The sequence below is a fragment of the Loxodonta africana genome, chromosome 1 (genome assembly GCF_030014295.1).
Source record: "Loxodonta africana isolate mLoxAfr1 chromosome 1, mLoxAfr1.hap2, whole genome shotgun sequence".
In the NCBI taxonomy this organism is placed as follows: Eukaryota; Metazoa; Chordata; class Mammalia; order Proboscidea; family Elephantidae; genus Loxodonta; species Loxodonta africana.
In genome coordinates this window covers 22,914,173-22,941,166 of record NC_087342.1, presented here as the reverse complement: position 1 = coordinate 22,941,166, position 26,994 = coordinate 22,914,173, and the positions used below count along the sequence as shown (strand labels likewise).

Genomic DNA, 26,994 nt, shown 5'->3' with positions numbered 1-26,994 from the left:
TTTTTCAGCAAAAATAAGCCTTCATGCTTGGAATGTGTTTGGTCCTGGGAGTGACAGGTGCATTTATAATCTAGTGGAATCAAGAGTAACAAGGAGAAATACAGCCAGATTGGTACTTTTGTTTTCACAACGGTAGTCTTTTCCTTGAAGAGCAAAATTCCTGTTTTAAAAATTTAAATGTTAGTTTATTAAAATTATTTGTTAGCTTCCAAAACTTTGACTCGACAAATATCTCGTGCAACTCCGTGTTCAAAATCCTTGTCTAGGTGCATAACTTTTGTTCTTAGCGACTGCTTAGGCAAATTCTTTCTATTTTATTTTCTACTAACCTCCAATAACATAAATAGGATACTTGGTGAAGGATACGAACCACTGTTGAAGAATAATGATTGTGTAGGAGTGAGGGAAATGGTGACCTTGAAAGATACAACAACCAATGACAAGGTCATTGAGGTGAGGATTTAGAGCTTTTGCAAAGTGTATATATTTTAGGGAGTCATATTTGGAACAATACATGCTGGGCAGTAGAGTTATAGGAGAAGTTACATGCTAGCTTATTGATAGTACCCATAAATCTGCATACATTTTTTTTAGCATTCTGTTGTGTTTGGTTTGGTTTTAATTTGGATGTCTCTACACCATTTCTGATTTGTAGGACTAAGGAAATCTATTTTTTCCAAGGCAATTCATATCTTCCCTAATATTTTTCTAATGCTTCAGCATTCCTAACTATTCACTGGCTGCTCTTATGCCCAGTTCTTTTTTGTTACTTTAAGCCACTTACTCAATTCTGTCTGTTGGAGCCATAGCTGTTAGTTAATTCCATATCACTTCTCTATGTCCTTTGAAAATTCAGTGCATGACTAGTAACTTCCGGTGTTCTAGAAGACAGACTTATTGCCAACTAGATTCATAAATGAGGATATACAGCAACAAGCAAGCCACTGGCTTCATAAGGAATTTCACAGTCATGCCTCCCCATTTCTTGGCAGAGTTTGGAAAATGCTATAGACATAAATAAACCTTTTAAGCTAGAATTTTTTTTTTTTTAAGCTAGAAAGGCAAACGCAATTTGCTTTCCTCAATTTTCTTGAACTTATTACCTTACGTAAAACCCTCCTTCCTTCTTTCCTGCTACAAGAGACAAAACGAAACCCTCTAAGACAGCTAGACATGTCCCTATACTCTCAAAGTTGTCCACAAAACAAAAGGTCAGACTAAATGGTACGAGCAAGTAGCTCATACGTCACTGCCTGGACCTGGCAATGACACAGAACCCCAAAAGTTACTTCACCCTTAACAACAGAACTCTTTTTCCTGAATTGGTAAAAAGGAAAGAAAAAAGAGATCCTAGATTAAAAGCTTTGATGAAAATATTTTACCAGGAGGATCTAAAACTCTTTTTATGAAGGAATAAAGTCTGCTAATACCATTAGATTCAATACGAGACTATCCTTTTGCATACAACAAAAATAACAGCTTCAAGAATAATTTTTTTTAAACTTTTCTTGGTGTTAAATGGTTCCGGGTTATATATAAGCCTTAAAGGCATTATGAGATTCTACAATTCATACACATCCAATTTTAAGGAAAAAAAAATCCTAGACACAGGATATAATTGTGTGTCAATTTGCAGATGCCCAAAGGAAATACAAAGTAAAACAAAGCCACACATCACAGCATTATCGAGAATTTAAGCTCTTTAGGGTATTACATCGATTGGTAAGTTCAATTCTCCAAAACCCTTTCATTGAAGATACTAACTTTATTTCATCATTGTTATAGTTATATCTTTGTTACAGTTAGCCCTCAGTTAATAACAGACCAGTTTACTTGAAAATACTTGTGGAGTCCTATTTATTTATTTTTTTGCCTTTGCTTTTTGTGTGCTAATTTTTGGGCAGGTACGCTTCTACCACATTGCAACAGGCAAGCTTGGGTTCCATCTTCTTGTCCTGCACAAAGGAAATTTTGAGAGCAGAATCTTAGCCACTAGGTCCTGCGTTGCCATTTTCTTTTCCTCTCGTGGGTGGATTTATTGGAAGGGAATGGGTAAAGGGGAGGGAAAGACAGGGAAGGGATGAGAAAGGGAAGAAGGAAAGAGTTCTCAGCTATGCTGAATCTTGATTCACGACTTTGCCTCCATTCATGGTTGGTGTTCCAGAACTTTTCCTCGAGCGCCCTTGTTTTTCTCCAATTTCATGGAGTGATGGCTCTCTGTACATACACACTGAAAAGCAAAATCATAACAATTAATTAGTATGATAGTGGACAACTGATTTGACCTTAATAAATCTCTCAAATTTGACTTGATAACATTTCTCACTCTCATCGTCCAGCTCTTCTCCCCCATTGCAAAAGAGTTTTAACTTGACAATATAGTCCGTGGATACCCACGGTTCTCTTCCAGTTCTGTCAATCACAACCTTTTAAGTCTCCTTGAACTGCAGACATGTGAGTAGCTTCTGTTCTCTTATAGATAAGACTTGCGTCTTTACAGTCTCCTAACCTATATAACAGGATTTTCATCCAGAGTTAGAGGAGACAGTGGATGTATAACATTCAAGGGATAAAAAGAGCTATTCTGTTTTTCAGTTCTTAATATGAGATCTAGTCTGGGTAGGGAAAAAAATCTTTATGTGGTCCTAATTTTTAACCCACTAGAAGAAATATGACGTTGTTGCATCAAATTGAAATATTGTCAATTTTCAGGGCATCCTACGTAAAATGATAACGGGAGGAAGGGCAGAAAAAGGAGGGGGGGGAGATAAAGTAATTTCTCCAATTGCTTCAGATTTCCCTCATTTGAAGAAATAGGCACACCCATGGCTTCTCAGTTATTCATCAATAGGGAAAGGGATTATGCAACTGTGAGATTCAGTTGACGTCTATACGAGTAGCCCTTTTTCTCTATTTTGTCTGGCTCTAAAGCTCAGTCTTTTGTGGCTTATCACGGTTACTGATGCATCATTGCTGAGAGAGAATAGTGCTTTTCATTCATATGTCTTCTTTTAAGATAGACTCAATTGGCATATTTAAACATTAATACAGCTTCATTATACTATTGTGAGATCGACAAGTATGACTGTGTTAAGAGCACGTGAAATATTTCACTTAAATATCAGGAGATATTTTCATCCTTGGCTTAGGAACATTTAAGTACCTCCCTCTATTAAGCCATGACTACAGTGACTAATAATCTGAACCTTATTTCCAACATCAAGTAGCTTTTTCCCTTGGGCTTTGTCCTGGTCTTGGAGACCTGAGCATAGTATGACTGAGCAGTTGCCATATGGTGGGAGCCACGTTGCCTGGGTCAGGTTCTGGCTCAAGCATTTACTAGTTCTGTCAACTTGGCCACATTTACATAACTGGACAGTAGCATTTTTATGAGGATTAAATGCCTGGCATATAGTACGCTCTGAAAGATGTTAAAGTAAAGAAGCTGATCTTGTCCTAAGAGTTCTGGATAACAGTATCAGAGAATGTAGGGATAAATTGCTTTGACTAAACCAACCAACACAACCCATTGCCGTCAAGTCGATTCCAACTCATAGTGACTCATAGCAACCCTATAGGACAGAGTAGAACTGCCCCATAGAGTTTCCGAGGAGCGCCTGGTAGATTTGAACTGCCATTCTCTTAGTTAGTAGCCATAGCACTTGACCGCTACGCCACCAGGGTTTCCCCTTTAAGACTGAAGGTATTCTAAATCTGAAACTAGACTAACAGAGAGTTGATACATGAGTAAGATTCTCCTAAACTAGTTCAGTGATGAAGAGACTGGTTTCCTGCAGCACACTCAGGAATAGAATTTCTTAAACATTAACATATATTTGAATCAGCTGGTGGAGCAGTGGTTAAGCGTTCAGCTGCGAACCAAAAAGTCGGCAGTTCAAATCCATCAGCTACTCCTTGGAAACCCTATGGGGCAGTTCTACTCTGTCCTGTAGGGTCATTATTAGTCGGAATCCACTCTATGGAAACCGGTTTTGGTTTAAGGCTACTGGTGGTGGAATGGTCAAGCAATCAGCTGCTAATCGAAAGGTTAGCAGTTCGAACCTACCCAGCGCCTGCGTGGGAGAAAAGACCTGGTGATCTGTTTCCATAAAGACCACATACAACAACACAAGGCTATGGTCGAATTACAGGCTCTGATTCAGAAGGTCTACAATGGGCCTGAGATTCTGCATTTTTAATACGCTCCCAGGTGATATTCCTGAAACCCAACCACACTCTGAATAGCACAAGATATATACACTATGTATGCATGTTATGTGTTTTACATAAAATTATTATACACCTATATTTGAAAATTAGATCATGAAATATTTCAATTATATCACTGAAGGCCTTCTCCCATATCCTCGAAGGACTGATGGTCTTTGGCGTAAGAAAGCATACAAAAGACACCAGCTCAGATTGAGTTTATCCTGCAATTTTCAGACAGCTCCCGTAGCAAATTTAAGACTCTGCCTTTTTTTTTTTCTTTAAACAAAAGACAATCCCTGAAGATCTTTGCAGAAAATCCTATTGAACTGTTTAAAATCCTCCAGTCTAACAGTTCTTTCCGGTATTTCTGTTATGTGCAAAGTGTCAAAATATCTAAAATAAGAGCATATGTTTCTATGTGCAAAATATAGCCATTTATGTATAATTGTTTAACGCAGTCTTCCCCAGCTCCTTCCTCAGCCTCCACCACAGAGTCCTAAATCAGAGTCTGAATGATGGATACACAATATCATCTTTTTTTTTTTAACATAGATTTTTAACCCCAAATTTCTTAAACTTCAACTTGGAAGTACTTGAAGAATTGCTCTTTTCTAATTCCCTTTAAATCATGCATTTTTATAATTTTTGTGGCTGAATTTCTTAGAGTGACAACTCCTTTTTAATTTTCTTATGTCATAAATTCTACCGAAGACACTCATTTTTACCTTTATAAGTTTTGCTCTTTCCCGTGCATAAAATACTTCAGTTGTGACAACATGAAACATTACCATTATAATTACTACTCCAGATAACTTTTCACTTTCCAAATAACCCTGCTGGCCCTTCCTGGGAAACAAGTATCAAATCTACAGAGGGTTTCCAAATTGACAGCTGAAAATTTACCATTTTCAAAAAAAAAAAAAAAACCACTCACCATGCCATATCAAGGTGTGCAACTTGCTCTTCTCTTAGGACAACTCAGTCACTAACTTCTAGATATTTTTCATTAAATGAAAAAACCCATTGCCGTTGAGTCGATTCTGATTCATAGCGACTCCTATGGCACAGTGTAGAACTGCCCCATTTGGGTTTCCAAGGAGTGGCTGGTGGATTCGAACTACCGACCTTTTGGTTAGCCACCAAGCTCTTTACCACTGCACCACCAGGATTCCTTCATTAAATGCAGAAATAAAATTTAGAGTTTGGAAAAACTGTGGCTCATTTCAGTCAGAGAAGGAAGGGTAATAGATGGGCTTTCCAGTTCACTGAAAACAACTTTTGTTCCCCAATAAATCAAAAGGCATTTGAATTTCTATATTCCAGCTTCCAGAAGGAACACTACACTTGGATTCCAGCTTCCAGAATGAACTCTATACTTAGAGAAAGCAAACTAAGGTCATTCTTTGAGTTGCATGGAAATTAAACAAAAAGCGAGAGAGCAGAATCTTTATCAAATCTATTGATTAATTTTAATCTCTTGAGCTTTAATTTTCATTATTATTTGCAGACTCCAGGATGTCAGTTATGCTGTCTAATTTAAGAAGCTGACAAACTAAGGGGTATGAATCTCCACCAAGTTTTAGAATTAAAATGTAATTGAAAGGTCATGATCCAGTTAGAAAGCACAATGTACTTCTTTTCAGTAGTATCTCTGGCTCCAATAGTTGTATTAACACTCCATGACTGGACCATTCTAACTACATATACTAATATGATAAAACAAAATCCCCCAAACAGAAGGCATAAGTGTTCCTATAGTGCATTGTAAGTTCAAAATGGAAACCAAATTCACCATGATGTATAAAACAACCACCATAATACTACCCTAAATAAATCTACTATTTCAGAGTGTTCAAAGCCAGTTTAAATTCCTTAACTCATTTATTTGATCATTATAATAACCCTGTGAATAAAGATGGCCAGGAATTATTATCTCCATTTAAAAAATGTAAAACAACCTAAGTGATGTCCCTAAAGTCAAATGGTCAGTAATGCAGAACCAGGATGAGACTGTAGGGATTCAAAGTCATAGTCATGGGTTTTTAATAAAAGCAGAAAAGCAAACAAACATGAAACAAATGATGGTCTTAGACAATATTTCAGTTATTATACCTGTATATTATTTAATGTTTGAGTCGGTCTTGCCTCTACTAAATATATTCCAAATGTCATGTAGAAATGGTAATAAAAACGAATGCCCAGAATGTAAGCTATAAGCAAAGAAGTGACTATGAAAGCTAGAGTTGTCCCATTTACATAGGATGAGCCAACAATTCCCAACAGTCCAAAACATCAGTTTTAAGATTGTGTTAAAGAAGAGGGAGCTGAGCTATAACCAAGGGTGTGTAAGACTGGAGAGAGAACATGAGAAATTGAAGAGGATATCCGAGAACTGCACTGTCCAGTGTAAGGGCCATTTGGCCACATGTGACCATTGAACCTCTCAAATGTGGCTACTCCAACTGATGTGCTGTAAGTATAAAATATGTACTAAACTTCAAAGATTTGGTACAAAAATAGAGAATAAAACATCTCATTAATGATGTCTTATATTCATTACATATGGAAATTAAAATATTTTGGATATATTGGGTTAAATAAAAAAACCCAAGGCCATTGAGTAGATTCTGACTCAAGGTGACCCCATGTGACAGACTAGAACTGCTCCATAGGGTTTTTTGGTTGTAATCTTTACAAGAGCAGATTGCCAGGCCTTTCTTCTGCCGGGGCACTGTCTGGGACAAATTGCCAACAGTCAGGTTAGTAGTCGAACACAAAATATTTTTGCCGCCCAGGGACCTATTTGGGTTAAATATATTATTCAAATGTATTTCACATGTGTGTGTTTGTTTAAACGTGATTAGTAGGAAATTCAAAATTACATACATGTTGTTGTTGCTAGGTGCCGTCAAGTCAGCTCTGATTTATAGCAACTCTATAAGACAGAGTAGAACTCCCCAGCTCATGTTATATTTCTGTTACAGTGATGTCTTAGAAGTTTGCTATCCTCTAGAAGTTTTTTTTTTTAAAGATTTACAATCTTTTCAAAGAATTTTTATTTACTTATTTATTTATTGGAAACCCTGGTGGCATAGTGGTTAAGTGTTATGGCTGCTAACCAAAGTGTCGGCAGTTTGAATCCGCCAGGCGCTCCTTGGAAACTCTATGGGGCAGTTCTACTCTGTCCTATAGGGTCGCTATGAGTCGGAATCGACTCGACGCCACTGGGTTTGGTTTTTGGTATTTATTTATTGTGCTTTTGGTGGAAGTTTACAGCTCAAGTTAATTTCTCATTCAAAAACTTATACACATATTGTTTTGTGACATTGGCTGCAATCCCCACAATGTGACAGAACTCTCCCCCTTTCCACCCTGGGTTCCCTGTGTCCTTTCATCCAGTTCCTGTCCCTTCCTGCCTTCTCTTCCTGCTTTTGGACAGGAGCTGCCCATTTGGTCTCATATATTTGACTGAACTAAAAAGAGAAGTGTTTTGATTAGAGCTAAAGCTATAAATTGGAGCCCTGGTGATGCAGTGGTTAAGAGCTATGGCTGCTAACCAAAAGGCCGTCAGTTCAAATCCACCAGCTGCTACTTGGAAACATTATGGAGAAGTTCTACTCTGTTCCACACGGTCGCTATGAATCAGAACCAACTTGATGGCACCCAACAACAACCACAAAGCTATAAATTACTGTATGTTGGGGAGTACAGTTAAGAAAACTTCCTGCCTTGAAAGGAGACTCTATCTGAAGACTTAGGAAATGCAGAATATCTTGGTTTCCTCTGACAGGAGAAACAGGTTCACAAAGTATTTATGAACCCTTGCAACTTGGTTTAACTAATACTGCATTACTTTTATCCTATTATTGACATCATTCCCTTTTTTCTCCTCAAATTTCAACTTCTCTTTTGCTAACTAACACCCAAAGATCCATTTGTTCCGGCATTCATTTGTTCATTTATTCCATAAGCAGAAGCGTATTTACTTTCTGCCAGGCACTCTGCTAGGTTCTGCAGCAAATGTGAGAAACGAAGCTTGACTCCTGCCCTCAAAGAGCTAGAGGCTAAATGAGAACAGACATACACACAAATGGTGTAGACAGGCGCCATAATACAGAGTTGAATGTAAATTCATACATTAAAACAGTTACATAATATTGATTTAGTCTTGAAGGATGCAGCAGAGGATTTTAAAAAATGGAGATAAATGGGATAGCAAACAAGGGTGAAGAGAAGAAATGTAGGGTGTATAAGGAAAACAGTAACTAAATGAATCTGTTAAACGAAAACCAAAGCCACTGCTGTCAAGTCGATTCCAACTCATAGCGACCCTATAGGACAGAGTAGAACTGCCCAACAGGGTTTCCAAGGCTGTAAATCTTTACTGAAACAGACTGCCACATCTTTCTGCCAGGGAGCAACTGGTGGATTCAAACCGCCATCTTTCTGGTTAGCAGCTGAATGCTTTAACCACTACGACCCCAGGGCTCCTTAAGTAAGAAAAAAATTTTTTTTTTTTTTTTTTTTTTTAAATATGGGGTAAAGAAGGGAGGTGGTGAGGGATGATAAGGCTGGCAGAGTTAACTCGTGTCAGACCTTGCGGAACTTTTCAAATAACTTTTCAATACATTTTCAGAAAAATTTATTCCATGCTCCTGGTATTTCAGCTATGAGAGAACAGTTTAATATTCTAGTTCTTTTCGCGAAGAGTAATTTCCAGACCAGAGTCCAGTGGTGGTGGAAATGGCTGATGTGCTTGGCTGCTAACCAAAAGTTTGGAGATTGGAGTGTATCTAGAGGTACCTCAGAGGAAAGGCCTGGCAATCAATGTTCAAAAAAAAAGTCAGCCACTGAAAACTCTATGGAGTTTTCTACTCTGACACCCATGGGGTCTCCGTGATTCAAAACTGACTTGACAGCAACTTGGGTCTCCTGGAATTTCCAGATTGGAAATAAGTAGGAAAAAAAAACACCTATCTTTCCTGCCCTACTCGCTGCCCAATCACGTTTCACAGGCACTCAGACTCACTGGTACTTCCTAGAGGACACTTGGAAGCGAACCCTCTGACTGAGGTAATTTGGGTTGTTACTATTTCATCCTGTCTCATCTAGGACCTTGTGGGCTACATCTGTGATACAGATGTCCTTTTCAGCAGGCAGCATTTGGTAGACAAGCATTTGGTACAGAACTGGTTTCTAACTGTGTTTCTTACTCATTTCATACTCTTTTGCCAAGAAAACTGCAATATCCAAAGTTCAAGGATGTTCAGCGCCCTGATGATGCCGTACCTGAATGATTAACGATATCCCCCTTTTCATCTAGTTCTTCTCGGTTGTCCTTGATCGAGCCGTTTGCCCTCTTTCTGTTCCCTTGTCAGGTACATGAAGTAGGAAAAGAAATATTTGCTCTTCTTTCACCTCATAGGATATTTTTGAGATAAATATCACCGTGCCTCTAACACATGCTGTATTGTAATATTTTCAGATAAACGCTAAGAGAATGACATTCTGAAAAGGAAAGCATAGTTATTTGGTTCTTTAATATCCCTTCTTCAAGCATGCTCTTCCCTCAGATCTTTTCTTCTGTTTTTCCTGGGTTCTGATTTCTGTTTCAATTTCTCCTTTTTTTTTTTTTTTTAATATTTCCTTCTATGCATGTTTTTGACTTTTCTAGAGCTATAGTAGCATGGGGAAAACCTGGTGACATAGTGGTTAAGAACTACAGCTGCTAACCAAAAGGTCAGCAGTTCGAATCCACTGGGCACTCCTGGAAACTCTATGGGGCAGTTCTATTCTGTCCTATAGGGTCGCTATGAGTTGGAATCAACTCGAAGGCAACGGGTTTGGTTTTTTTCTTTTTAATAGCAGAGTGGGGAGCTCTGATGGCGCAGTGGTTGAGAGCTACTGGCTGCTAACCAGAAGGTCAGCAGTTTGAATCCACCAGCTGCCCCCTGCATGCCCTATGGGGCAGTTCTACTCCATCCTACAGGGTTACTATGAGTCAGAATCGACTTGACGGCAATATTTTATTTTTTGTAGTCGATTGGAATCGAAGAAACCTACCTTTCTAAGTTGAAATGCTTTAGAATTGTTGAGAGTACTTCATTTCCAGACCCTAGGACAAGCACGGAAACCCTGCTGGGCCAGTGGTTAAGAGTTCGGCTGCTAACCAACAGGTCAGCAGTTCAAACCCACCAGGCGCCCCCTATGGGGCAGTTCCACTCTGTCCTCTAGGGGCACTATGAGTCAGGTTTCTAATAACACAACTCACAAGCCACACCATGTGCTACCTTAAACTACAGCATTAGCTAGGAATCCCCGGTTTCACCTTTAATGTAAGTATAACCTGCCTGTATGTTAAACACAACTCACCTTGTGACTTGGCACAGTGAAGGCTGACTTGTTCGCAGCTGCCTGACCCTGTATCTGTGGTGGACCCTGGTGTCTCTGGAATCACAACAAAATGCTACCCTTGGCCATAACAAGACCGTAAGCCAACAACCTGGTAACAATATAGACTATTTGCTTTATTTTTAGATGAAATTTTTTCTTTTTCTTAGAAAGAAGAAGGACCAAATAAATATCACTGGGCTGTGAAACCTTGTCAAAACTCTAAAAACCCACTTTCTCTTTGTAGAATCAGGAACAGGTTTTGTCAGGACAGACTTTCCATTTAATATTTTTTATTATGTTATTTTCAATGGCACCTCGGTTGCAAATGCAGTTATCAGAATATGCAGGTTTTTTCTGCCATTACGGTATCTCAGACCCCCTAAGTGCAACTTTTAACATTCAACAGTCATTTTTATTTCAGCATCATAAATTTCTCCTGGAAAACTTGGAATAAAATAACACCGTTTCTAAAAGTATGAAACAAAATAAAACAACTCAGAGGTTGCTGTTATGTACAAAGCAGACAGTTATAATAACCCAGGTACCCGGTACCATCCCATGAATATTTTCCTGCTAAGTGGTAGTTTTTTTTTTTTCTTAAGCGGTAGTAGTCAGCATAATCGTAGGTAACATTAATTCAGCACTTACTGTATACCTGCACTTTCCATATGGTAACACGACCCTAAAATGTAGATGATTTTACTGGCCACTTTTGCAGTTGAGGAAACTAAGGAACGGAGAGAGTGGGTGATTGTTCAAAGTCCTACAGAGATATAGGGCTGACTCAGCATTCATATCCATGTGTGATTAACCCCAGAGGTGCTGTTCTAAGCTTACGCTCAAGCAGCTGGACGTGACTGGAGAAAAAAAGAACTGGGCTGACTGGTCTCATGTTAAAAACCATCACCCAGACCTCGGCACTGTGCTCAATACTGCCTGGAATCTAGTGACATTTCCCCAGCCAATTCCCTCGCTCATTCTTACTAAATAACTATTCCACATCTTCCGCTTTCTCCTCAGACTTCTACCACCTGCCTCTACCCTTCCTCAGACTCAAATAATAGACTCTCTCGCCTTCTCTTTCCCTTAAACCTCTCATCCCTTTCTTCTTCCTTCCTCCCTCTCTCCTCTTCCTTTCTTCCTCCCTCTCTCCTCTTCCTTTCTTCCTCCCTCCCTCCCTCCCTCCCTTTCCTTCTTCCTTCCTCCCTCCCTTTCCTTCTTCCTTCCTCCCTCTCTCCTCTTTCTTCCTTCCTCCCTTCCTTCCTTCCTCCCTCTCTTCTCTTCCTCCCTCCCTCCCTCCCTCCCTGACTTCCTCTCTTCCTTCCTTTTGTTATATCAGTAAACTGCCTTATTTTGCACGTCACTAAGAAAGGCATAAGAAAACATCTTTATATTTCTACCACAAAAGTTACCAACCTATACACATGTGCCACCGTGTGAGAATCACTGCATCCAGTGATTCTCTAACTTAGTGGTTCTCAGTGTGGGCCCCCAACCACCAACAGCAGCACCTGGAACTTTAATAAATGCAGGTTCATGGGCCAGCCCAGACATACGGAATTAGCAAAGCGGATTGGCCCCAGCAATCTATGTTTTAACAGGATCTCTAGGTAATTCTGATGTACACTCAACCTGTAGACTCACGGTCCTTAACTCTTATGTAAGAATCATCTGGGTAGCTTTCTGGACAATAACACATTTATCTGTTTTACCTCTACAGATCCTAATTCATAAGAAGAAGAAGAAAACACAATAGCTGATAAATAAAAAGAATAGTTTTAAGGAATGATAAAGCCAACTAATTTACACGCACACATACGCCAAACCCCAAAAAACCAAACTCATTGCTGTCAAGTCAATTCCGTCCCATAACGGCCCTACAAGACAGAGTAGAGCTGTCCCATTGGGTTTCCAAGGAGCAACCAGCCAGTGGATTCCAACTGCTGACCTTTCAGTTAGCAGCTAAACACTTAACCACTGCACCACCACATCATATTTTTGTAGTAGAGAAAGGATAAGATCTAAAGTTAAAAGATGGCAGCTCTGGTCATGGCTTTGCCTCTTTCCAGTCTTGTGAATCTGATAAGTTACTTAACTGCTCTTAAACTCAGTTTCCTCATGTTTAAAATAAGGGTGATAAATCTGAACCTGCATACCCCAGGGTTTTAGTGACTATCAAAGGACACTTTAGTTAGGGAAGCATGTGGAAAACAACAATGTGCCATGCAAATGAAGCTAAAGTAGTACAGCTGCTACTAATTATTACTTATAGAGTGCTGCTGGGTTCTTGGCAGATCATTTAAACACTGAAAGTTCGGGTAGTTATGGGAAGGACTGGGTGTACGTCTTTCAGCATCAGTGTTACTCTGTAATGGAGAGTTGGGCCATCTGTGTGGACGGCAATTACAGTTGTTGCTGACGAATCTCACTTTCCAAGTAGAGGCAATATAACTTCTGTTTCTGATAAACCAGTAGTTGACACTCTCTAAAGAACCCCCATCCTCTATCAGCCTCCATCAAAGAAGGAAATATGACTTCTTTTTATTACTACCCATTTAATTAAATTTTCCTTGGTCCTCTATCATTTCTAAGAAATGGAAAGGTTAAATTGCTCTGTTAGTTAATGTTCCATTAAAGATGTTTAATTGTCTTAATAGCAGATCATGGAAGGGTGTGAGCAATTAACATGACGGAATTTCACACCTTAATTAATGTCACATAGAATCCCTTTGGAACTGTGGGATAATTATAGGTGCTGGTTTGAATTATAAAGGGTTAAGAGATCTTGTAAACAGAAAAAGACCTATACTTTCATTTAGAAAGAGAGCTGATGCAATACTTTTGTGTAAGAGAGATAGATATAGAAGAAAGAAGGATGTGTAGGATAGAGGATGAGTGGTTTATTAAAGACTAAATTCAGAAGCCAGAAAAAAACTGCTCTGAATGAGTTACAATGGTTACGGAGAGAAAGGTGTCAGAGGTCTGCAGAAATCTAAAACTCCAAAGAGGGGAGAGAGAGGTGCAACTTTTTTGCCTTCATTTTGCTTTTAGTATTGTTGGCTCCAAATTGTTGGCTCCAAGAGAGGATTTTGAAAAACTAAATGTTAGTTGTACTGGACTCAGTCTTGTGGAGGCCATGGTAGTTGCAGTCCATTAGTCCTTTGGACTAGTCTTTCCCTTGTATCCTTAGTTTTCTTCATTTTCCCTTGCTCCTGAAGGGGTGAGACCAATGGTGTTTCTTAGATGGCTGCTCACAGGCTTTTAAGACCCCAGATGCTACTCACCAAAGTAGAATGTAGAACATTATCTTATGCCAACTGAGCTAGATGTTCCCTGAGACCATGGTCCCCATAGCCCTCAGCCCAGCAGTTCAGTTCCCCAGGGAGTTCGGATGTGTCCATGGAGTTTCCATGAGCTTGCCTGGCTGCCACCACTGACTGCTCTGACAGGATTATAATAGAAGGTCCCAGATAGAGCTAGAGAAACATGTAGAACAACATTCTAACTCACAAAAAAAGACCAGACTTACTGGCCTGACAGAGGCTAGAGAAACCCTAAGAGTATGGCCCCCGGACACCCTTTTAGCTCAGTAATGAAGTCAGTCCTGAGGTTTACCAGATTAGACAGGTCCATAAAACAAAATGAAACTAAAGGGGTACACCAGCCCAGGGGCAAGTACTGGAAGGCAGGAAGGGACAGGGAAGCTGGTAATAGGGAACCCAGGGTCAAAAAGGGAGAGTGTTGACATGTCCTGGTGTTGTTAATCAAGGTCATAAAACAACACATGTACTAACCGTTTAATGAGAAGCTAGTTTGTTCCATTAACCTTCATCTAAAGCACAATAAAATAAATAAATAAAACTAACCATTAGGTTTCTCTTTCCAGTTTTTGAAATAAAAATACCAAAACAAATTTGTTGTTAGCATCCTCCCAGTTGGAGTTCTGCAGTGCCATCACTCCTGATTTGTCCTGTCTTTTGGTGTCTCACTACCTAGTTATTACTTTCTCCCCAAATTCAATTTTCATTGCTTTTAATCCCTCATTGAATGCCACACTTCACAGCCTTTCACCAATACATAATGGAATAACACACTGTCTAGTTTTTAAGGAAAAATGAGTAATGGCACCTTGCACTGATCTGACAGATTTCTCTTGAGAAATTCAACTTTCTTACAATGTCTGATCTTTACATTCCTATGAAACAGACGGAATTTATAACTGACTTCATCTTCAGAGATGACTGAGGTTGAAGAAGGTCAATTACTATCTCAAAATTACTTTGCAAATCATTCATAAATCTTTGATCAGAAGAATCAGACACTAAGAGCTACAGCTACTAACCAAAAGATCAGCAGTTCGAATCCAGCAGGTGATCCTTGGAAACCCTATGGGGCAGCGGTTTGGTTATTTTTTTTATTGTTATTATTTTTCTTTTGGTTTTTTATTGCTGGTTAATTGATTTCTATTAGGTTACTCTTTCACAGTGATCAATTTAGTAAAATATTTGGTATTACCTTTAGTAACTCCAGATAGTAACATAACCCAGCACAAAAATATACCCACCTTCATAGTACTAACCCATTGCCATCAAGTCGATCCTGACTCATAGCAACCCTATAGGACAGAGTAGAACTGCCCCATAGAGCTTCCAAAGAGCACCTGGTGGATTTGAACTGCTGACCTTTTCGTTAGCAGCCATAGTTTTTAACCACTATAGCACCAGAGTTTCCTCATAGTAGTAAGAAGTGTTAAAATGTAGCACATTTAACATATTTAATTCCATGGTTTTAGAGAGTTTCCTCTATATTAGGTTTAGTTCAATACAGTGATCATAATTTGAATAAATCTAAGTTATTCCCTATGACCAGATTTGACAAAATGAGGCTAGAAGCACCAACTTCAGTGTAGAACACTGAGTTTCAGTTAGACAGTTTTTTAAACCTGTAGATTCCTAGGTGATAGCCAGACTTCATAAATCAGAGTACTTTGGAGGTTTGGTCTGAGAGTTTGTGGTTTTTAACACTTCAGATTGCTCTGATACTGCTGTTTGGGAAACACTGATCTAGATTAAGATGGGCTATAAATCAGGTTTTATTAACTTATCCTTCTAACAGGGAAATTGGATAACCTGTAACTGTCTTAGAGGTGTGTGTCTGTGTCGTTTCCCAAGCTAGAAAACACATCAGTGGAAAGGAGTAAATGTGCACTATTTTGTTCATATTTTTGTGGCGATGACTTGCAATTGATATTTACTAACCTTATTTTGGAAACCCTGTGGGGGTAGTGGCTAAAAGCTTGGCTGCTAACCAAAATGTCGGCAGTTTGAATCCATCAGGCGGTCCTCGGAAACCCGATGGGCCAGTTCTACTCTGTCCTGTAGGGTTGTTATGAGTTGGAATTGACTCGACAACAACAGGTTTTTTTTTTAAAAAAAAAATCTTATTTTGGAGGCATCTTTCTCCCTCCACAGCTAAGTCCCTGAAGCTTAAATCTTTGGAAAGTGCACAGAGTCTTTTCAGGGACCAGGAACTTGATTCTGAGTAACTCCACCACCTGCAGGAGCTGAGTAATGAGCTTCTTGAAGAAGGAGGGAGGAGAAAAGGAGGAGATTGGGATCTTGTTCTTTGTCAAAGGGTACTTGGCTGCTGTATCTGATGCTAAAGGGGGAGGTCACCACCAAGAATCTAAATCTGGGGGAATTACTTAGCTGTGGTGTGAACAATGCTTCCAAAGAGCAAAACTGGAAATCCTGAAGCCTGCACTGTTGTCTTAAACTCCAGGGGAGGGACCCATGTAAGCAGTGGCTGGTAGTAGCAGGTTTAAATATCAAGTCCACCCATCTGCCTAAATAGATCTCCCCGCAACCGCTCATTAACACCTCCAGTGTTCTAAAGGCAGGATGGAGGGTGAAGGAGTGAAGAATACTTATTATCTTGTAAGCAGTAAAGGACTTAAAGATCTACCAACTGGCAGAGCTTAGTTTGGGGAATCCTGACATTGAAAATGATACCACCAGCAAGGCTGGGAAAAAGCACAGCAATTAAACAAACACACACACACAAAAAGTAAAAGCTACTTTGGCTTTTTCTGCATAAAAGGGCAATTCGTTTCACAAAGATAGGGGATATTTTCTGTCTGCAGTACTGCGCTCTGTTGGGGCGGTGACACTACAACAATGGGCTTAGCCAATAGCCAGTGGCCATGGAGTTGACTCCAGCTCATGGTGACCCCAGGTGTGTCAGGGTGAACTGTGCTTCGTAGGATTTTCAATGGCAGCTTTTTTGGAAGTAGGTTGCCAGACTTTTCTTCTGAGGTGCCTCTGAGTGGACTTGAACCTCCAACCTTTCAGTTAGCAGCCAAACTGGCTAGCTGTTTGCATCATCCCGAGACTAGTGGTGGGCTTAAAGGTTTACAAAAGTTCCTGTAGAAGCTAAAAAGAATTCACAACTTTTTTGATTAATGAGCAATATGGTTAACCTCTTATGGAGCTACCATTTGCTCTCTCTTTTTTAAAGGTGTTTCCTATTACACTGTTTATATTTTACCTATGGGGAAAATATGAAAAACTTTCTTTAAAGACATGAGTTCTAGTCAGAATGCCTTTCATCCTAGCTCACAACTCCCCGAAAAATCACAAATCACCCATTTTTTGAAACAATTCATAATTCTTCTTTATTCATTCAGTATTTCAGTAAAGGAAATATGTTCAGAACCTTGTTATATCTAAATCCTATGTGGGTTCCATGGAGGAACATGGTTTTACACTCAAGTGCTTATGAAGACTGACATAGAATGCCAATAAGACAAAGAACTTTTGGATTTGTCTGGCTTAACGTCTTGTTTTACGGAAGAGGAAATGGAAGCCCTTCAGAATTAAGGAGAGAAGAAATGAGGTATTCTCTTTTTTTAATTGAGAATGATTTTCATTACGCTTTTTACTTAGAAATGATGCATTCTTCATTCTTTCTTGTTTAGTTTGAACATGGCATGCCTGTACCAGCTCGTTCTGAGCCTCTACCAATACGCATTTGCCTAATCATATCAGTTATCTATACACTTCCGTTGTTGTATGGTTTTGAACTAGTTCACACTCAGTTTATATCAGGGTATAACACTTCTTTCTTTTTTGCTGAGTTTGGACATGGCAATCCCCTAAGTAGCCTATCTGATCCTCTACCAGTATACATTTACTAAGTCATCTTACGTATGCCTGTCTCAATTTTGCATGGTTTAGGACTCGTGTACACTCAAGTTGTATCCTGTTATAACATTTCTGCTTTGCAATCTTTTCTGTCTTTTCCGAATATTTTCATATCCAGGAGCTTACCTCAGATTGAAGGGCAGTGTACAGTAGGGGTTAGGAGCATAGGCATTGGTATTAGGCTTCCTGGATTGCAATCACAGTTCTGTATTTATCTAATTTTTTTTTTTTATGATCTTGGATGGAGCCCTGGTGGGGCAGTGGTTAAGCATTTGACTGCTAACCAAGAGGCTGGCAGTTCAAATCCATCAGCTGCTCCTTGGAAACCCTCTGCGGCAGCTCTACTCTGTCCTATAGGGTGGCTATGAGTCAGAATCAACTCAATGGCAAAAGGGTTGGTTAGCTGGTTGGGTGATCGTGGACAGGTTACCTGATTACTTTAAACATTAGTTTCCTTGTCTATAAAATGAGGATAATAACACAGGGCTGTTATAAGGTGTAACTGACATAAAGTATGCAATATGCCTGGCAAATGGAAAATTGATAAACTGTGCATCGAATTATTAAGACTAGTAAGAATACTGGTAGCAAGAATAATTTTGGGATCTTAGCAGGGAGGAAGAAGTTGTCACTGCACAGTAGAATAACATCTAATACAACCTCAGGTGTACCCATCTTTGATAATAATGGTAACCTCTAGAATAACTCAGAGCCCTGGTGGTGTAGTGGTTAAGAGCTACAGCTGCTAACCAAAAGGTAGGCAGTTTGAATCCACCAGCCGCTCCTTGGAAACCCTATGGGGCAGTTCTACTCTGTCCTATAGGGTTGCTATGAGTCAGAATCAACTCATTTTTAGAGCAGTACCTACACAAAGTAAGCATTTATAAAACTGTTTAGCTTATAGGGTTTAGAAAATAATGCCTAAGACAAAAGTCAAAGATATTTATAGGGGATTAAGAAGCCTTTAGTCTGAAACCAATTAACTTCTTATTTTCATCTTTGGAAGCTATTCTCATCATATGCTACATACTTCAAATCGAATTTTCTTTCCCCACAAACTAAAGAGACAAAGAGCCTTCAGTGAGTCAGGTTTAGACTGGACTTTTTTTTTCTCCTAAAACAACAACAAAAAATCATTTCAATGCATCAGTAAATAACAAAAACCAAACAATCAACCAAAAGGTATCAACTGGGAAATCAGAGCTATCCCAATGTTAAGATGATGGAAGGATGAATCAGAGCCTGTTAGTTGTCCCAAACACTCATTTGGCTATTCTCCCTAAATAATTAAACGCTTATTTGAAATGAAGGCCCCCGGATGGTGCAAACAATTAAGCACTTGGCTACTAATCAAAAGGTTTGTGGTTTGAATTCACCCAGTGCCGTGGTGAAAGAAAGGCCCGGCAATCTACTTCCATAAGGTTATAGCCATTGAAAGGCCCGTGGATCACAGTTCTACTCAACACACGTGGGCTCGCCAAGAGTTGAAACTGACTCCAGGGCAATGGGTTTGGTTTTGGCTTATTTGGTATGTAAAACAAAAACAAAAAACCAATTCAAGTTGATTCTAACTTAAGGCAACCCCATGTGTGCTCTGTAGAACAGGGCTCCGTGGGTTTTCAACGCCTGGGCCCTTTCAGAAGCAGATTGCCAGGTCTTTCTTTTGAGTTACCTGTGGATGAATGCAAACCGCCAACCTTTTGGTTAGTAGCCAAGCACTTAAACATTTATGCCATCTAGGCAGCCTGTTTGGCATGTAGCCATGCTAAAAAAAGACTACATTTCTTATTCTTCCCTGCACCTAGGTCTGACCATATGACTGGGTTGCGGGCAATGGGATATAAATAAATTATCATATGGCAGATACTGGGGACCATCCTGAAGAGAATACTGTCACAGGATTTTGTCTCCATCTTCCTCATCCTCTCCTCTGCCTACTAACTGGAATACGGATCCTAGCTTAGACCATGGGTGGGGAGACATGCAAGGCCATGTGCCTGGTTATGCAGTGCACAGCTGTACATGGGTCACGGCAACGCCCCAGAGAGGCTCTGAAAGCTGGATGTAACCAAGGTCCCTAACAACTGGGAAGTCACAGCACCAACCCTGAACAGCCGGTCTCAAGATTTGTTACGTGAGAGAACAAAACCTTGTATGATTAAACTGCTTTTAATTTGAGTTTTGTGTTACACACAGGACAACCTAATTTTAATTTATACAGCTAGGAACATAGTTTGCTCCTTCTACGTTTATACTGAAATACAGAAATAAGTATAAAAGTAAGGAACTTGGTCACTGTATACATTTCTCTTGGAAGTGTGCACATGGTCATCCAGATCCAACTCAATTGCAGACAACAGTTGTGACTATGAGGGTGTTGTTGTTGTCAGGTGCCATCAAATCAGTTCGGCCTCATAGCGACCCCATGCACAACAGAACGAAACACTGCCTGGTCCTGTGCCATCCTCACAATCGTTGTTATGCTTGAGCCCACTGTTACAGCCACTGTGTCAATCCATCTTATTGAGGGTAGGCTATTAGTATTTCTCTGTCTTTTATGTGTATAAAATGTATTCTAAATTTTCTAAAACCTGTTTCTGAGGATGTACTACTTTTATAACAACAACAATAAAAAGTAAATCAACTTAAATGCACAAGTAAAAATGATGCAATGGTTGAAAGAGCGAAAACTCAAAACATTACTTTTGAGTTTTGGGTGTCAACACATTTTCTCATGGAAAATACCTACTCCTTCTTAGGTACCCTCTGCATAACTCTACAAAGTGAGCACTTTTCTGCTTTAATGCACACCATGCCTGGAACGTTTTTGTCTAATTCTCACATCTCATCTTCAATTGCTTGAACCTGGCCTCCTCCTGCATCATGTTTAAATATCAGATTTCTTCCTTATGGTGGAAGTGATAGCTCTTTTCCTAAATTTCAATATCATTTCCTGCAGTGTGTAATATACTGCTTGCTCATTTAAGCTATTGCTATTAGTAAATGTGTTTTATATCTGCAAGGGTAGTATAAAGTTCTCTGGAGCATACGGTTCTTCTTTGTCTTTGTATTTATCTATTCATTACTTTGATCATTCATGTGTCTACTTACTAACTGACAACTGGTTATTGAATATCTCTCTATTATATGACAGATACTGTGCAACACACAGAAAGATATGAGTAAAAATAAAACATGTTCTCTTCATTCAAAGAGAGAGCTAAGCGTGCGTAAGGGGAGACAGTGGCTACTAGGAAACTATCTTAATTGCTATGAGGGAGACGTACACAATGATGAGGTGACAGAATGATTAATTCTACTTAAAGAAAGCCACGGAGGGCCTCGCAGAAGTACTGGCTCTTAAATTGATTTTTAATAAAGATTAATAGGTGTTTTCTAGGAAGATAAATTGGGAGAGGGATGGAGATGGGTAAAAAAAAAACCAACATGGGGGGGCCCAAAATAGTAAAAATGTGTGATAGGAAAGGGAAGTTCAATTCTGTGTGGCTGAAACCACACGATGTGAGGGGAGGCTGGAGAGGGACGGGGCGCTCTGAACGTCACATTCCCCCAATGCTGACTGTTGTATGTATTATGTGACAGGCTGTGTGTCCCTGGATTGGCTGCCCTGACCTCACCTTGTGAGGTATGTTGGGGGCAGCAAACCTGGCTCAGTCAAAGAGCTGCAATGCACTGCCTCAGTTTTCTCATTTCCTCAGACAAGGAAGTCGAGCTATGTTTAAAATTATTAGAATTATTTAGAGGAAAATAATGTTACCCTGGCAAATTTCCAGACCACTACTGCATTCTTGGAGCCCTGGTGGTGCAGTGATGAAGAGCTTTTCTGCTAACCCAAAGGTTGGCAATCCGAATCCACCAGCCACTCCTCAGAAACCCTATGGGGCAGTTCTACTCTGTCCTATAAGGTCACTGAATTGGAATTGACTTGACACCAATGAGTTGGGTTTTTTCTTTGGTTTAATGCTTTCTTGCTGTTGTTAGGTGCCTGCCATCGAGTCGATTCTGACTCATAGCGACCCTATGCACAACAGAAGGAAACACTGCCTGGTCCTGTGCCATCCTCACAATTGTTGCTATGTTTCAGCCCATTGTTGCTGCCACTGTGTCAACCCATCTTACTAAAGGTCTTCCCCTTCTTTGCTGATCTTCTACTTTACCAAGCATGACGTCTGTCTCTAGTGACGGATCCCTCCTATAACGTGTCCAAAATATGTGAGACATAGTCTCACCATCCTTGCTTCTAAGAAGTATTCTGTTGTGCTTCTCCCAAGAAAACTTTCTTAGTCTAGATTAAAAATCTTAACTAAATGTAGTAAATGGGATCACCTCAACGGTATAGTCTCGTCTTAGCTAACGGACTTTCGAGGAAACGCACCCCAGTCATCAAAAATAGATGTCCTTGGCGTAAACTTATTTATTCTACTGCAGAATTAGAAATAAGTAAATGACCAAGGGAGGAGGAGGTTTTAGGCTCAACTGAGAAGGATAAACTTTAATTCCGTAAATATTTATTGATCACAGAAAATAGCATACTTTTTTTCCCTTAAAAACTACAAAGAAAATGAATACATTATGTTGTTAGATTTGTTCACGAAGGTGAAGAGATTAGGATATAAACATACTTCTAAAAGCACTGTAGTGATATTATTCTTAAGAATGTAACCTGAGAAATTAAATCATTGTGTCCAACAAAGAAGAAAATTATATTCCAAATGATAACTACTAGTATTTTTCCACTTTAGAAATTTCTAGCCTCTGTATCCAAGCATGGAGCCCTGGTGGTCGAGTGGTTAAGAGCTCGGCTGCTTAACAAAATGCCAGCAGTTCAAATCCATCAGCCGCCCCTTGGAAACCCTATGGAACAGTTCTACCCTGTCTTATAGGGTCACTATGAGTCAGAATTGATTTGATGGCAACTGGTTTGGTTTTATATTCAAACATGTTTGTTTTTTTGGTCTCTTTTTTTTTTTTTAAGTGCCAAGAATTAATAATAGAATTTTCTTATATTTTGATAGGAAGAAGAACTATTGTATTTTCCAAATCTTTGTTCTGAATGAGAGCAGAATCATGGAAATGGAATCCTGACTTGAATTCTGACCTTGAACAAAATGAATAGTAGGTAGGAAGGTGCACAAAGCCTTCTAGGAAAACCCTACTAAGTAAAAGGACAAAGAGTAGAACTGGCATCAACACGCCGATCAGAATGCAAAGAAGAGAAAACATTGGTTCCATACCTTCAATAGGTTTTGGTACAAAATGTGATGAGGGCTTGGTTTTCTTCACTCTGTTCCCCTTCATAATTTGACCTTCTTTATTGAGTCCCAGAAACCACGCTCGGCCTGATTCTTGCTGACGGTACAGTGTGGAAGAATAGATCACGTAGTAGTTTTCAAACACAGATTCCTTAAATTTGCATTCTGGCGTGAAAACATCCTGCAGAAAAAGAGAGGATACAAAAAAGAGACAAACTTTTAAAATGAATCAGCAAATTCTTAAATCCAGTGGGGCTGGAATGCATGTCCTTTGTTAAGAACAAATGAGAGGCAACCTCACACAATCTCCATCAGTACTTGGCTAGAAAGACTCATCGCACAAAATCAAGAAGCAAGATGTCCTTTCTAATCAACCTTTACAGAACGCATCTGCTCAGGTCCAGTCACTAATCGGTTAATATCATTCAAAATGGACTGCGTTTTACACTGCGGCTGATCTAAACTCTGACTTAGCATTACATTTTGTAAATTTTAGTGACGACCATTGCTCACTTTTTCGTCCCTTAGCATGTAAATGGAGGAGCCCTGGTGGCGCCATGGTTAAGTTTCGGCTGCTCACCGAAAGGCTAGCGGTTCAAACCTACCCGGTGGTTCTGCAGGAAAAAGACCTGGAGATCTGCTTACATAAAGATCAGAGCTTAGAAAACCCTATGGGGCAGTTCTACTCTGTCATGTGGAGTCGCTGAGTCAAAAAGTAACCCAATGGCACCTAACAATAACAATTAGCATGTAAACAGGGCATGAGAATTTATCTCTGGGAATCAACAGCAAAAAAAAAAAAAAAAAGTCAGTAACTTTCCCTTTAATGCTTTGAAACAATTTCCAACTTAGTAATCAAAGAGTTCAGGAGTTCAAATCCACCAGCCACTCCTGGAAAGCCCTGTGGGGCAGTTCTACTCTTTCCTATAAGGTCGCTAGGAGTCAAAACCGACTTGATGGCAGTAGGGTTTTTTAATCAAAATCTAAGGTAAAAATATCCAGGAGCAAGTAGTAGGGAAAAAAAAAAAAAAATACTACTGTATTGTATGATCCTTAAGGAAACTTAGAATGAGGGTTTTAGTCCAAGAAAGGCCCCTAAAAGTCCTTTATATCAACCTCCCTCATTCGATACGTAAGAAAACCAAAAGATTACACGGTTAATTAAAAGTTAAACACACACGCACAAAACGACTGCAGGAATGCCCGAACTCACATTTATTGCTTCACGATCACTGTCTCTCAAGTTTTCTTTTTCTGCCTGAGTCTTGTTCAGTGATTTACAGTGAGATTTTATAAGCTACACAATAAAATCAAATCCTAAATTGACAAATGAACAAAAAGCATTTCATGGAAAGAGGAAATGTCTCCCCTTTTGATACAAGTAAAAGAAAAACAAATATGATAATATCTTCCACAGCTACAACTAAATAAGATTCCTACACATCAAATATATTCACAGTAGGCACTGTCTTCTTCATTATGGACTGGAAGGATCCTTCCTCGTAAGCCTTCCAATGTGAGGCCTCCGTGATATAAATCCGGGGGATATACCTGAAATTAAGTTAGTGATGAATACACAGAGCTGGCTGCTGGTTCAGTGGTAGAACTTTCCCCTCCTATGAGGGAAACACGGGTTCTATTCCCAGCCAATGCACTTCAAGCCCAGTCACTGCTTGTTTGTCATTGGAGACCCGTGTGTTGTGATGCTGAACAGGTTTCAGTGGAGCTTCCGGATTAAAACAGACTAGGAAGAAAGGCCTGGCCAGCTCCTTCCAAATAGCAGTCAATGAAAACCCTATGACTACAACAGTCTGATTCTGTTGTACACGGGGTCGCCATGAGTTGGGCACTCAGTTGATGGCAGCTAACAGCAACAAAGGAGTTGAGTGAAACCATGGTGATACACCCAGACTAATCCTATGCCTTCATTTGCAAAGATTTTCAGTGATGTATATACAAAGAACCCATGAAGGTTTTTACTGATAAAAGACACTCCTTAGGGGGCTCTATTGATTTTCAATAGTTCCAAAATTATGGACACTAAATTACAACACTAAGGAAACAGGAATAGGAATGGAAAAGCAGAGTGGCTGGAGGATTCGAACTGCCAACCTTTCAGTTAGCAGTCGACCGCTTAACTATGTGCCTCCCACAAACCAGACTGCTTCTGAAAACAGCATCAGCCATGTATACCATATTTTTATGCAAATAACATGCACCTTTTATGTTTGTTTGCCAAATGCAGACTACCCCCCTGCCCGAGGTATTTTTGTAAATGCACTTTGCTAATTTTTTACAGCGATGTGTAAAAATAAACTGGCATAGTGGCACTTATGAAAATACCATTTATGTACAGAGTTATATCCTGTTTTGTAAACAACAGTATTTATAACTTTAAAATATGTTTGGCATATACACAGATGCAACCTAGCACACATTTAATACAATACTAACGTGGGTAATAATTTAATATAGTACTAACATAGCAAATGTCCAAAAAATATTGGAGGTATTAATATTTATCTATCACAAAAGTTTTAATTTATGTATCAAGTGAGTTTCATTCTTTGTTGTGCAGGACACAGTGGTTGATATTACTCTATATAGGCTTATAAACAAGGCTTTAGGCACATTAACCAAAAACCAAACCCAGTGCTGTCGAGTCGAGGATGTGGTTTGCAAACAAATGTAGAAGGTGCATGTTATTTGTGTAAAATATAGTAATTCTGTGTTGTCTTTTGTACATGAGAACCAAAACCAAATTCATTGCCATTGAGTCAATTCCAACGCACAGAGACTCGACAGAAGAGAGCAGAAATGCCCCATAAGGTTTTCAAAGTTGTAAATCTTTACAGAAGCAGGCTGCCACATCTTTCTCCCATAGTGTATGTGGTGGGTTCAAAACACTGACCTTCCAGTTAGCAACCAGGAGCTTAACCATCATGCCACGATGGCTCTACATGAATGAGAAAAATAGCATTTTCATTAAATAAATATGGAACTCCTAAGTTTCTGTTTAATTTTGCTACTGATTAAACTCCCCTCCTGGAAAAACAAAATTCTAGGATCTTGGGAAGAGGCTGAGTGGAGCCCTGGTGATGTAGCAGTTAAGAACTATGGCTGCTAACCAAAAGGTCGACAGTTCGAATCCACACACTGCTCCTTGGAAACCGTATGGGGAAGTTCTACTCTGTCCTTTAGGGTCGCTACGAGTCAGAACTGACTCATCAGCAATGCTATGGAGGCAAGGGCTGAAGTCCTGGGGACCTACACCAGCAACACTATTAGGTAGGGAATGGCCCATGAACTACTGAGTTAATAAATTGAGTGATGCCAGAAACAGCATTTAGATCCAGGGACGGATTACCCAATAAGCAAGGAAAGCACGTGCTGAGGGCATCAACAAAACATGGGCACCAGTCGTCCAAAGCAAAGACCCATAGATGCCAAGTAGACAAAAGGAAAATCAAGCACCGCAGTGGAAGGGAACTGGCAGGGCACTAAATGAAACTGATACCAGCTCCAGTGAGTGAGAATGTGCCAACCGCAAATGAAGTTCACGCAGGGTCACTAGGGTGCCCACGCGCAAGGTTATTTAAGCTATAAGGCCCCTACCACTTCAACACCTCCGTTGACATTTGTCTCCTACAGTCCCCAACCATGTAAGGGAAACTTCTAATTTCTGTGGGTCTCTTGGGAGTACACTATTTCTTTCTAATAAATAAGAGGTGGGGGTGGGTTGTTGAGTCTAACTCTTGCTACATTCACCCAGTTAAGCAAGTGGATCCAACATTAGCAGCGACTGGGCAAGGATAGAGAATATTAATAGATAACAGGTCTCTGATCCGTTCTGAGAGAACGGTCTCGTATATCTATGTCTTTTGATTTGGCAACTCGTGCTAAGAGGGTCAGCA

General features: G+C 39.7%; 1 protein-coding gene across 1 annotated transcript in view; it reads right to left on the bottom strand.

Moving 5' to 3' along the window:
• Positions 1-1,414: 1,414 nt before the first annotated feature.
• The window catches only part of FGF12 (fibroblast growth factor 12), a 280,043-nt gene continuing 254,463 nt past the window's right edge, over positions 1,415-26,994 (bottom strand). Inside the window, exons 4-5 of the mRNA XM_023551628.2 lie at positions 23,063-23,261; positions 1,415-2,230 (exon numbers count right to left, since the gene is read on the bottom strand). Of these exons, the coding sequence (XP_023407396.2) occupies positions 2,112-2,230; positions 23,063-23,261 (318 nt within the window). The 3' untranslated portion in view covers positions 1,415-2,111. The remainder of the gene's footprint in view (positions 2,231-23,062; positions 23,262-26,994) is intronic.